Here is a 14,040-nt window from a genome sequence, read left to right as displayed (position 1 = left end):
ATTACTGAAGTTTTGGGTTCTGAAAGGTATGGTTGGGTTCGATTTCAAGGATCTTTTGTTAACCCAACCTAATATTTTGGATCCAGCTCGCAACAAGACATGCCTTCGGGGAATCAGGCTCAAGCTGAAGTTCAGAGGTTAAGAAACCAAATGGCTCAGATGCAAGCAAGCACAATTGAGCAAATTGCTCAAGTTAAAGCGGAGGCGACATCTAGAGAAGTAGAGGCTTAAAAAAATGAAGAACTCCAGCTACAACTTAAAGTGGAGGCAGGGCGAGGGAAGCAGAAAATATTACGAACTCTAGCTACAGCTTTAGAATATGATGAAGATGTTTCAACAGTCATAAAATCCGCCATCTCAGATGTTTATTTTCTTATTGTGAGAATATTTTAACAATATAACTTTTGAATATAATAAATTTTGTTATTTCATTTATTAATTTAGATCATATACATATTTATTTTGTTGGATTTGAAGTATCATTTAGATTTGTAATTTTTGGTTGGATTTGATGTCACAAGAAATTATGTTCACAATTCGGGTTCTATATGAAAAAAAATGGGTTGGTAAAAATTTCCTAAAGCTAGTGGCATTTTTCCACAAACGCCGCAAAGCACATGACTTTTAGTAGCGTTTTTACTAAAAACGCCGCAAACATGACATTTAGCGACGTTTTTGGGAAAAGCGCCGCTAAAGGTCATGTTCTATAGCGGCGTTTTTCCACATAAACGCCGCAAAATTTAGCAGTGTTTTTCTTTCAGCGCTTATCAAAATGCCGCAAATTGTTTTAGCGGCGTTTATAAGCGCCACTATAAGCCCAAAAATGCCGCCAAAACCTATTTTGTTGTAGTTTAAGTCGTGTGTGCATATTGTTACAAGTTTATTTGCCAACTATTATGTGATTACAAATTGTTGAATAGATACATGATGTACTGTATGTGATAGTTGTAACAACCCAAGTTTGGGCCTAATCGAAACAGTGGTTTTGGAACCACTAACCTGAGGTCAGAGAAATTCTTTTCAATATTATTTTATGTGTTGTAGCATGATTATATGAGTGCATGAAAATTTTAGGAAAATAATTTTAGCGATTGCATGCTCAATTGCGAAAAAAGACTAAATCGCATAAGGGACAAAAGTTTTATTTCCTTAGCTAAAGGTGTAAAATAGTTAGAAAACCAAAATTAAGGGCCTTTAAAGAGCAAATAGGCCTTTATTAATGGCATGGCTGGCCATAGGGACAATAAAGTCAAAAAGGATCAAAATTAGATTAAATTTTCAGCAAGAAAGGGGTCTTGAACGCTTGAAATTTTCAGCCATTAAGTTCTCTCACAAGTAAGTGATTTTGATGACTTTTCTTGATAATTTTTGTACTTTTGGGACCCTTTTAGCATAAGCTAACTAATGAGGGGACTATTTTGCAAAATGGTTGAGGGCCTAGGGTTTTTCCATGAGAGTATTCATGTTGTTTGCTGAATTTTTATGGAAGAAAATGAATCTCGGTTGTTAAACAAACAACTTTTGTGAAGTAGTTTTGATGGAAACCCTAACTAAGGACCATTTTGCATAAGTTATAAATTTTGAGTTAAATGTGTGAAATAATGGGAATTGTGGGCTACTTCTAGTATAAAAAGAATTCAGCTAGGCTTGGGTAGTGAGAAAATTCGATAAAAATCGATTTACGAGCCTAGGAGTAAAATAGTAATTTTATGAAAGTCTAGGGGCAAAATGGTCATTTTGCCAAAATAAGAATTATGTTACGCATTGATTAAAATGATGATTAAATTAGTGAATTTTTATCATTTTAGATCAAGAAATACAAAATCCGGACCTAGACGGGAGAAGGCCAAGCAAGTAGACTAAATCTAAATAGTCATCCACTTTTTGTATACCGAGGTAAGTTGTACGTAAGTAAGGCAACTTTATCATTATTATGTGTTGAATGATTAATTTTGCGTAATATGGTTGAAATTGCTTATGAATAATGCATGATGAAATTCAATGTATAGAGTCCCGATTAAACCTAGGAATAGATTGGATATTTATGCTATGACATTTGGGTGATATGTGTGCCAATGTAAGATCATGTCTGGGACATGGCATCGGCCATGATATCAGAGCTAGTGTAAGACCATGTTTGGAACATGGCATCGGCGATGTTGTGAGAGCCAGTGTAAGACCATGTCTGGGACATGGCATCGGCCACCTTATGAGAGCCAGTGTAATACCATGCCTGGGACATGGTATTGGCAATGAGACGAGAGCTAGTGTAAGATCATGCTTGGGACATGGTATTGACCATGCCCGATTGAACCTAAGAATAGATTGGATATCCATGCTATGACATTTGGGTGATATGTGTGCCAGTATAAGACCATGTCTGGGACATGGCATTGGCAACAAGACAAGAGCTAGTATAAGACCATATCTGGGACATGGCATCAGCCTCGACATGTAAGCCACTGTAAGACCATGTTTGGAACATTGCATCGGCAATTCACCCTCATGTGTAAAGCTTGTCAGATATCCTTTAGTATTCCAAATGGTTTCACGAGTTATTTTAAAAAGCTTATGACAATGATATGGAATGATATAATCATGTTGTGAGTGGTACAGGTTCTTATTTGAAACTCAGAAGATATGAGTCTAGTTATGTTGCCTTGATGGTAAGAATGACATGAGTAAGTTCTAGCTATGAAAATGATCTTGGAACGATATTGAAATCTTTGGTTTATACTTGCAATATATATATAAACATGTAGTGATATTTACCCATGTTCACTCAAAAATGTTGTGTTGATTTATAATATGCATAGTTGATGTTGTTACTTATTTGTATGCAACTTACGAAGCTTTATGCTTACTCCCTCTCCTTTCCATTTTCTTATAGTGCCACCAAGCTAGTATCGGGGATCAAGGGACGTCAGAGGCATCGATCACACTATCATTTGAAGCTTTGGTATAGCTAGTTTAACATTTGATTTTGGCATGTATAAGGACTTGAATCTTTTGTTTTGTGTCTTGTTAGTTTAACCATAAGGGTTGGCTCATACGATGGATGTGATATTCATTTTGTATAGGTCATTAATGTTGGCTAATATTGATTATTATTAAATGCGTTTAATGCAAATTTCTCATGGTTGTGATTGATTTAGTTATATGTGTTATGCTTGGATTCGTTTTGGTTGTTATTGGGTAGGTTGGTGCAAGTAAGGGTGGCAAAAAGGCTTGGTAAATAGCCTTATTTTTTTCCATACTAGCATGTGTCTAGGCCGGGTGTAACACACGGTCTGCCCCACAGGCGTGTAGTCTGACTGTGTGTCCCCTGCACCTCAATTTTACAAGTCAGTATGCATGGTTGTAAACACACGAGCAGAGACACGGTCATGTGTCTCAGCCTTGTGGAGGACACGGCCTAACACACAGGCGTGTACCTTGGCCGTGTGCCTTTAATTAGTTGCTGACATTAGAAATAGAATGTCAAGGTTTTTGCACACGGGCGTGTCATGGCCGTGTGGGAGACACGGGTCATGGACACAGGCGTGTGCCAAGCCGTGTGAAAACCCTATAGGTTCGAATCAAAAATTAAATCTGCACGGGCTAGGGACACGAGCGTGTACCGATATGTTTAGGCCGTGTGAGTCACACAGGCCTTCAACATGGCCATGTTATGTAGACACACGGGCGTGTTGCCCATCCACACGGGCATGTGCCCCTGTCGGCTTGAAATTTTACAAAGTTTTCTAGAGTGCACAAATTAGTCACGAATCAACTCCAAAGTGTGTTTGGGGCCTCGTAGGCCCATAGTAGTGACATTAAGGTAATGAGAAAAGTTTTAGTTTGGAGCGAAATTCCATGCCTAAGAAATGTATGTTTGTATGTATTTAAGTCCGATAACACCTCGTATCCTGTTCCGGCGTCGAACTCTGTTGAGGGGTGTTACATTTAGTGGTATCAGAGCTATGGTTTAGTCGATTCTCGGACTAACCTAGCATGAATACGAGTCTAACTATACATGCCATTAATATATTGTGATAGTGTGATGACTCCTGAAAAATTTAAATTGTGTTTTCATATAGTAAATGGGTCCTAATGGAGCTATGGTGGATGATGTGGAAAGTAATGTACCAACTCCCACTGAAGGGACCACGCCAGTCGAAAGTGGGCCCATGACATTGAGCTAGGGCAGAGGGGCTAGAGAAGCCTACCTCCATATTATGCATGCTTGGTACTCAGAGTTCGTTCGTACAAATCCGAACACTTCGCCTCTCCCACCTCCTCAATTCCTCAGCCTACCCATATAGCTCCCCAAGGAGTAGAAATGGTTAGGAGAAAAAACCTCCGGTAGATAGAATTCGTAAGCCCGGGACCAAGGAATTTTGGGCTAAAATTAATGATGACCCAGAGAGAGTTGAGTTCTGGTTGGAAAATATCATTAAGGTATTCGATGAATTGTCTTGCACCCCTGAGGAGTGCATGAAGTGTGTTGTGTCACTACTGCGAGACTCGGCCTACCAATGGTGGAACACCCTTGTGTCAATTGTACCAAGGGAAAGGATTACATGGGAATTTTTCTAGGAAGAATTTTAAAAGAAGTGTATTAGTAAGTATATTAGTCAGAGGTTTATAGACTAGAAGAGGAAAGAATTTCTAGAATTGAAGCAAGGCCGAATGACAGTAACAGAGTATAAGCGTGAGTTCGTGAGACTCAACAAATATTCTAGGGAGTCCGTATCTACCGAAGCCGCTATGTGCAAGAGGTTTGAGGATGGTTTGAATGAAGACATCTGATTGTTGGTTGGTATTTCGGAGTTAAGAGAATTTGTAGTACTTGTTGAGAGAGCATGTAAGGCAGAAGAATTGGTCAAAGAGAAGAGGAGAGCTAATATTGAGTCACATGACTCCAAGAAAAGATAATTGGGAAGATCATTTCAGACCTCATCCAAGAAATCGAGGGAATTTCCTACTCGAAAAAATGTGTCGATAGGATTCTCGAGTAGAAACAAAAATAAGCAGTATGTGGCATCTAAAGCTCAGACCACTTCCATTGTAAGCACTAGTAGTGCTCGACCGAATAGACCGGAGTGTTCGCAGTGTGGTAGATAACACTTCGATGAGTGCCGTGGTAATGATAGAGGTTGCTTCAAGTGTGGTTCATTAGACCACTTTATTCGAAACTGTTCTGAGATGGAGGAGAAAGACAAAAAGGAATATGTGAGAGAGAGTAATGCTCTCTCGAGGAGTAGACCACAGAAGAACCCTAGGAGTAGGGCTGGCAGTAGAGGTACGCCTAGAGACTCTACTATGAGGTCTGAGGGTAAAGCGCCTGCAAGGACATACATCATTCGCGTCCACGAAGATGCTACGTCTCCTGAAGTGATTGCGGGTACCTTTTCTATCTATGATATATCTGTACTTTCTTTGATCAACCCAGGGTCTACCCACTCTTATATTTGCATGAAATTGGTATCTACTACGAATATGCTAGTGGAGTCTACTGAATTTGTGGTAAAAGTGTCTAACCCGTTAGGTAAACATGTAATAGTTGACAAAGTGTGTAGAAACTATCCTTTAATGGTTAGGGGCCACTGTTTTTTGGCTAACCTCATGCTACTACCGTTTGATGAATTTGACCTAATTCTTGGCATGGATTGGCTGACTATTCATAACGTGTTAGTAAACTATGGTAGTAAGTTTATTGAATTGAGATGTGAAAATGGGGATATTATTCGGGTTGAATCAAGTGAATCAGATAGCCTACCAATACTGATTTCTTTTATGACTGCTGAGAAATACATGAGAAAAGGGTATGAGCCCTATCTTGCTTATTTGTTGAATACCCAAGAGTCGGGAGTAAAGATTGATTCAGTGCCAGTGGTATATGAGTACCTGGATGTGTTTTCGAAAGAATTGTCCAGATTACCTCCAACTAGGGAAGTTGAGTTTGGTATCGAGTTAGTCCCTGGTACAGTACCTATCTCGATCGCTCCATATAGGATGGATCTGACGGAGTTAAAGGAGTTAAAAGTACATTTACAAGAACTAATAGACAAAGGTTTTGCGAGACTGAGCTATTCCCCGTGGGGTGCCCCGGTACTTCTTATGAAAAAGAAAGACGAGTCGATGAGGTTATGTATAGACTAAAAATAGCTCAACAAGGTGACGGTTAATAACAAGTATCCCTTCCCAAGGATCGACGTTTTGTTTGATCAATAAAAGGTACATGATGTACTATATGTGATAGTTGTAACAACCCAATTTTGGGCCTAGTCGGAACAGTGGTTTTGAAACCACTAACCCGAGGTCAGAGAAATTATTTTCAGTATTATTTCATGTGTTGTAGCATGATTATATGAGTGCATGAAAATTTTAGTTGCAATACTTTTAGAGATTGCATGCTCAATTGCGAAAAAGGACTAAATCGCATAAGGGACAAAAGTTTTATTTCATTAGCTAAAGGTGTAAAATAGCTAGAGAACCAAAATTAAGGGTCTTTAAAGAGCAAATAGGCCTTTAGTTATGGCATGGCCGGCCATAAGGACAAGAAAATCAAAAAAGGTCAAAATTAGGTTAAATTTGGTGACCAATTTGACTTGAATAAAATAAAATAAGGAAAAGCTATCATCTTTTTTTTCTCTTCTTCTCTTCTCCACCGAAATTTTCAATAAGAAAGGGGTCTTGAAAGCTTGAAATTTTTAGCCATTAAGTTCTTTCATAAGTAAGTGATTTTGATGACTTTTCTTGATAATTTGTGTACTTTTGGGACCATTGCAGCATAAGCTAACTAATGAGGGGACTATTTTGCAAAATGGTTGAGGGTTTAGGGTTTTTCCATGAGATTATTCATGTTTTTTGTTGAATTTTTATGCAAGAAAATGAATCTCGGTTGTTAAATAAACAACTTTTGTGAAGTAGTTTTCATGGAAACTCTAACTAAGGACCATTTTGCATAAGTTATAAATTATGAGGTAAATGTCTGAAATAATGGGAATTCTAGGTTGTTTCTAGTATAAAAAATTCGACTAGGCTTGGGTAGTGAGAAAATTCGATAAAAATTGATTTACGAGCCTAGGGGTAAAATAGTAATTTTGTGAAAATTTAAGGGCAAAATAGTCATTTTGCCAAACTAAGAATTATGTTATGCATTGATTAAAATGATGATTAAATTAGTGAATTCTTATCATTTTAGATCAAGAAATACGAAATCCAGACCTAGACCGAGAGAAGGCCAAGCAAGTAGACTAAATCCAAATAGCCATCCACTTTTTGTATACCGAGGTAAGTTGTACGTCAGTAAGGCAACTTTATTATTATTATGTGTTGAATGATTAATTTTGCGTAATATGGTTGAAATTGCTTATGAATAATGCATGATGAAATTCAATGTAGTAGAGTCCTGATTGAACCTAGGAATAGATTGGATATCCTTGCTATGACATTTGGGTGATATGTGTGCCAGTATAAGACCATGTCTGGGACATGGCATTGGCAACAAGACAAGAGCTAGTATAAGACCATATCTGGGACATGGCATCAACCTCGACATATGAGCCAGTGTAAGACCATGTTTGGAACATGGCATCGGCAATTCACCCTCTTGTGTAAAGCTTGTCAGATATCTTTTAGTATTCCTAATGGTTTCACAAGTTATTTTGAAAAGCTTATGACAATAATATGGAATGATATAATCATGTTGTGAGTGGTACAGGTTCTTATTTGAAACTCATGAGAAATGAGTCTAGCTATGTTGCCTTGATGGTAGGAATGACATGAGTAAGTTCTAGCTATGAAAATGATCTTGGAACGGTATTGAAATATTTGGTTTATACTTGCGATACATATATATATAAACGTGTAGTGATATTTACCCATGTTCACTCAAGAATGTTGTGTTGATTTATATTATGCATAGTTGATGTTGTTACTTATTTATATGCAACTTACTAAGCTTTATGCTTACTCCCTCTCCTTTCCATTTTCTTATAAAGCCACCAAGCTAGTATTAGGGATCAAGGGACCTCAAAGGCATCAGCACACTATCATCTAAAGCTTTGGTATAGCTAGTTTAACATTTGATTTTGGCATGTATAGGGACTTGATTCTTTTGTTTAGTGTCTTGTTAGTTTAGCCACAAGGGTTAGCTCATATGATGGATGTGATATTCATTTTGTTTAGGCCGTTAATGTTGGCTAATATTGATTATTATTAAATGAATTTGATGCAAATTTCTCATGGTTGTGGTGGATTTAGTTATATGTGTTATGCTTGGATTTGGTTTGGTTGTTATTGTGTAGGTTAGTGCAAGTAAGGGTGGCAAAAAAGTTTGGTAAATAGCCTTATTTTTGTCCACATGGGCAGACACACGGGTGTGTGTCTAGGCTATGTGTGACACACGGTCTGCCCTACAGGCGTGTAGCCCGGCTGTGTGTCCTCTGCACCTCAATTTTACAAGTCAGTATGCATGGTAGTATATACACGGATAGATACATGGCCGTGTGTCTCAGCCGTGTGGAGGACACGGCCTAATACACGGGCGTGTGCCTATATGTCATGGCCATGTGGGAGACACGAGTCATGAACACGGGCGTGTGCCAAGCCGTGTGAATACCCCTGTAGGTTCAAATCGAAAAATAAATTTGCACGGGCTAAGGACACGGGCATGTCCCTATATGTTCAAGCCGTGTGAGTCACACGGGCCTTCAACATGGCCATGTTATAGAGACACACGGGCGTGTTGCCCATCCACACAGGCGTGTGCCCCTGTTAGGTTGAAATTTTACAAAGTTTTCTAGAGTGCACAGATTAGTCCCGAATCAACTCCAAAGTGTGTTTAAGGCCTCGTAGGCCCATAATAGGGACATTAAAGTAATGCGAAAAGTTTTAATTTGGAGCGAAAATTCATATCTAGGAAATGTATGTTTGTATATATTTAAGTCCGGTAACACCTCGTATCCTGTTCCGGCGTTGAACTCGAGGGAGGGGTGTTATAATAGTAACTAGCACAATGAATTGTATGAAATACATTATTATATTATATTCGGAGAACGAAAGAAATTTACCTTTGCAGGGTAGATGAGGTTAGGAAAAATTGGCGAAATGGAGCAATGGGCGTATCGTTAAGGGGATACAAGGGTGTATGGATGTGCATGGAATGTAAACGACTGGCTTGCTAAAGTGACACCATGACGATGGTCTATTCACTCTATGAAGTGACACAGTAACGGCGGTTATCGACTATCTCGCTAGAGTGACACTGTGACTATGGTCCCTTAACTCTATGGAGTGACACTGAGAAGGCGGTATTAGACAAGTCCTTCGGGGTGACACCTTGAAAGAGGTTTAGTGATTTCTTTGAAATCAAGAGTCTGCTAAGACATTAAACATAGGATTCATAGTGTGTAAGATCATAGCTAGGCTATGACATCAAAGGAAGTTTACTGCGACATTAATCATGGGTTCATACTATGTAAGACCATAGCTGGGCTATGGCGTCAAAGAAAGCTCGCCAAGATGTTGAGCTAGGGAGCTGACAGGACAAAGAAAGGGAGATCATAGTATGGCTTACACGGAGAGTAGTATAATCAGATCATACAACGTGTATTAGAGTGTCGGTAAATTGGGATAGCCTAAGGATCCGCCAAATTATGAAGATAAGAAAAGCGGGTAGAAATGTTTGAGAATGTAGGTAAACTTGTTGATGAGGGATAACTATGTTGAGGTGGGAAGAATCTATAGGTTTTGAAGAGTAAACTAGAATTAGAGGTGATAATAGATGATCAAGTGAAACTTAAGCCTAAGGGTTTGTGGGTAAAAAGCAGCCAAAGGCGGGTAAGTCCATCAAGGTTCACTCAGAGATAATGATCGCTTGAACGGTTGACTAATAGAGTCTACCAGAAATCTATGAAAAAGAAGAATATTTGACCAAGGCTATGCAACGCAGGATAGACCACATGGGACTAATAGAAGAAAAAGTCTGCCAAAGGCTTCTTTAGGTGGACAACCCGTTGGAAAGTAGTAGAAGGTATGGTTCGCTAAGAACTGTCTATTGATTTCAACTATTTGAAATAAGATGAAGTAATAGCTTAGGGCTAGATTGCTAAGTACGAATTCGCCAAGATGGTAGGGCGCCTATTCAGTTAGCTTATCATCATGTTTAGAATTGTGAGTTCAGTTTGGAGGATGTGTCAAGGTGGAAAATCCTAAGTATAATCTAGTATTGGATGAATGGATCAGGGTAAGGATCTAAATTTTAAGAGAACATACGTGGAAGATAGCTAGTGGTAGGCAACAAACTTTATATTCAAGTGTATGGATGACTGTGAGAGTTACGCTTATTAAGGTATAAAGGAAACTGGGATGAGGTGGAATTAGGCCAGGACATAGAGAACCATTATCATAAAGGACGCATTTACGTCTAAGATAGAGAATAAGTCTGTCAGCAATGAACTCCGGAAACGGGCAAGGCATCGACCACGTCAGTGAAATTTGTGGAAGGGCGAAGATTACGAAATATTGTTGTTGCACTGTTTCACAGAATATCACTAAGTTCATTTGAACTTAAGAAATTATAGTCTGTTTGCAGGATAAATGTTTCAACTTGGAAATCAAGTGGAGGGATCCAGCCAAGCACTGTAAAATTGAGGATTAGGTGTGGGAATCATTCATTTGTATAGAGAGGCTCCCTTAGAGGCCACGCCTTGGGTATTAAGTTGTCTGTAACAATTTTTAAGTTTAAAAGTTAGAATTGTAAGTATCGTTAAGATTGTTAAGATAGTAAATTTTTAAAAGTTGTATTTCTTAATGTAGTAAGGTCAAAACATTTAAATAAATTATTTGAGAATTTTTGGTAGGTTGATGGGTCATTGTGACATTGGCTACCCAGTCTCGGTGATCGGTTGGGTATTGGGTGTTACACTAAAATCATACAAGTGTGCAAATAACCCTATTGGCATGCCTATCATATCCTAATCATTTTACCAAGTTTACACGGGCTTTAATATTGTATTCATAATATTTCAAACCCTATAACAATTTATACATGTCATAATAATCTTGTAAACATTCCACGTCCATTTTGGTACCTTGTACATATACATAAATACCATAGGTTTCATATTTTGCAATTTAGTCCAATTGATGCCAAAATTAGTAATTTCATATTCATTTAAACTAAATAACAAAATAAATACAATTTAATCATAACGTAAAACAAAAAAGTAAGTTCCATAAGAACTTAGCTAGCAAAAACAACAACAAATAAGATGTCAGGGACTAATATATAATTTTCTTTTTTTCGACTATTCTCTGATTGATTCAATTCCGGATCTATAATAATTTATTTCAATTTATCAATTCCAAACATCTTATAACAGCCTATTATAAACATATATCACTTCAATTTAAATTTTTTAGATTCTTCTAATTTTTGCATTTTACTCAATTTAGTCCTAAAAAACGAAATTACCATATCTTTCAAATTTGAGCTTCAATTTCGAAACCGATCTCAATTTCATCCTGCTAAAGCATTTTAGTAACTAATATTATAGAAATTTCAATACCAATTTCAAAATATTTACACTTTTGTGCCTGTGTACAAAAACTAGCATTTAAACTTTACAAACTAGTCCTTTTTCATATCTAAGCTTAAAATCTAACAAATTAACACCAATTTCATCAAACATTCATCAATTTGATTAGTACTTTGGCAAATATCACTGATATGATATTGATCTATTTCGGATCCCGACACTCTAGTATTCAGAATATAAGCTAGATACGCCCACATCCTTTTTTGATCAATTCTCAAGCTAACATGGTTGATATGATGTTATTTGAACAATTAGATATGTCGGCCTCAACATTTACTAATTCACCAGCCACAAATTGCAACAATATTCTTTTTTGTTTATAGTTAACTACACCATTATGTAAAGTTAACCAATCCATACTGAGGATTATACCAAACTCATCAAATGACAACAGCATCATATTAGCCAATAACTCTCGATCTCAGATTTTCAATAGGCAGTTCATACAAACTTTATTAACAACTACACTTTGGCCTAAAGGATTGGTTACTCGAACAACAAATTTTATCAATTCTACTGGTATATTTCATTCAACTACTAATGAGGTGCAAATGTGTGAATAAGTTAACCCAAAGCTTATCAATGCATGCATAGGTATATTAAAAAGGGAGAAAGTACCACCAATAATGTCGGAAGCAACAGCATTCTCTCTGGCTCGAATAGCATAAGCCATGACAGGTGCACGAACCTCAAATCTCACTGATATGTCTTTGGTTCCACCTCAGTTAAGTCTAGTACTACCACCAGTTCTCGATCTTCTACCTCTCCATGGAGTTGGCACTGACTTTACATTTTGTTCTTTGATTTCATCTGGCCTTCTTGGGCAGTCTTATCTTCAATGTTCTTTGGAGTCGCATAGAAAATAAGATCCACTTTTCAACCTACACTAACCCCTTTAATTTCTTTCAAACTATCCACAAAATAGTCTATTCGCATTACAAACACTTCTAACACTAGCTATAGATGTAGCCTGTGGTCGCAAAATACTCAATTTTAGCTCATCTATCATGGAAATCCCTAATGGCATGGAAAAACGAATTTGAAAATCACTCAACTTTTTAGATGGAGGAGTCAAGAACGATTTGGCCATGCTCCACTTGTCGGAATTTTGAATCTTAGATTAGACTTATTTTTTTCTAATTATGCATATCCTCTATTTTCTCAACACTCCCAGATAAAACAACAAACCCTTTAATGCTCCCACAAGCATACGAATGTCTTTTTCCAGTCCCCATTCAAATCGAGTACATATTTCAGCTTCTATAGACACAATATAACACCCTATCCCCCCGGATCTTGGTATCAAATGTCACAATTAAACCATATTACTTAACAACCTTTCTAACTTGATTTAATTACAACTTAACCAATGCCAAATTTCAATCCATATTTACCATACAACTTATTTTAGAGTTCTTAGATAACAACCTGTTTCAAAATTTAAACATCAAATATATTTTCTATTATAAAAGTGTTATGGTTCTTACAACATTCTGCCTTACTAAGCATGTATATATATATTTACAGTGACCTGGAACGTAAAATTCATATAAAATTTTGCTTATTCTTACAACATTCTACCTTACTAAGCATGTATACATATATGCATGATGTAACACCCCCTACCCGTGTCCGACGCTAGGACAGGGTACGAGGCATTACCGGACTTAAACACAAACAATCATGCAAACCAAGCCATAAAATTTCATCCATATTTTAAAACATTCAATCACATGCACATAGTCCCTTATTTGGGTTTACGAAGCCCAAAACATACTTTAGAAAGGGTTCCAGACTAAATCAAGAACTTTGGAAAGCTCTGGGAAAAATTTAAAAATTTTTCCCATGAAACAAGGTCACACGCCCGTGTGGACATAAAGGCACGCCCGTGTGCCATCAACACACCCGTGTCCTCAGGCCGTGTAACTCTCTGTTTATGACGTCAGCAAATAAGTTGAACTGCACGGTCATGCCACACACCCGTGCGCTAGGCCGTGTCATCCACACGGCTGAGACACAAGGCCGTGTCTCTGCCCGTGTGGCCAACACTTAGGCTAATTTTCAAGCCTTTTATGGCCCTTAATCTCTTTCATACTTAAACATATCATAAACACATGTTATAACATCATTTCAATGGTCAATCGTTCTTTAATAAAACCCAATTAAAGCATTTGTATGTTGTCATACATGTGTTTTTCAATTTCTCATGTTACACCAAGATAGACATTCCAATTCATATTCAATAGCCTTATCATATTGATAACCACTTTTACCAATTAACCACAACATTTTACCCAACACTTAGTCTCTACTCATTCGGCAAATATTCATGTTCAATCATTATCAATTTATTACCATGTCACGCATTTATTCCATAGCCATGACCACTTCAAATGGTCCTAAGGCATTCATTATGCACATATGTCATATACTTCCCATTCATAGTAATCAA

General features: G+C 37.5%; 1 protein-coding gene across 1 annotated transcript; it reads left to right on the top strand.

Annotated features, from left to right (window-relative positions):
• The first annotated feature begins 5,187 nt into the window (after positions 1-5,187).
• On the top strand, positions 5,188-10,648 carry LOC108468776 (uncharacterized). Its single transcript, XM_017769632.1, has 3 exons — positions 5,188-5,530; positions 5,678-6,093; positions 10,583-10,648. The coding sequence occupies exons 1-3, from the start codon at positions 5,188-5,190 to the stop codon at positions 10,646-10,648; spliced, it is 825 nt and encodes a 274-aa protein (XP_017625121.1).
• Positions 10,649-14,040: the final 3,392 nt, after the last annotated feature.

The sequence above is a fragment of the Gossypium arboreum genome, chromosome 4 (genome assembly GCF_025698485.1).
Source record: "Gossypium arboreum isolate Shixiya-1 chromosome 4, ASM2569848v2, whole genome shotgun sequence".
NCBI lineage: Eukaryota > Viridiplantae > Streptophyta > Magnoliopsida > Malvales > Malvaceae > Gossypium > Gossypium arboreum.
The sequence above is the reverse complement of the archived record's forward strand: the minus strand, read 5'-3'. Positions and strand labels throughout refer to the sequence as shown.

Excerpts from the sequence above, each read along its gene's own strand:
- LOC108468776 (XM_017769632.1), top strand. The coding sequence starts at position 5,188 with ATGGAGGAGAAAGACAAAAAGGAATATGTGAGAGAGAGTAATGCTCTC. Across the intron at positions 5,531-5,677 it reads AAAAGTGTCTAACCCGTTAG|TAAACTATGGTAGTAAGTTT; the intron begins GTAAACATGTAA and ends ATAACGTGTTAG. Across the intron at positions 6,094-10,582 it reads ATTCCCCGTGGGGTGCCCCG|GATAAATGTTTCAACTTGGA; the intron begins GTACTTCTTATG and ends GTCTGTTTGCAG.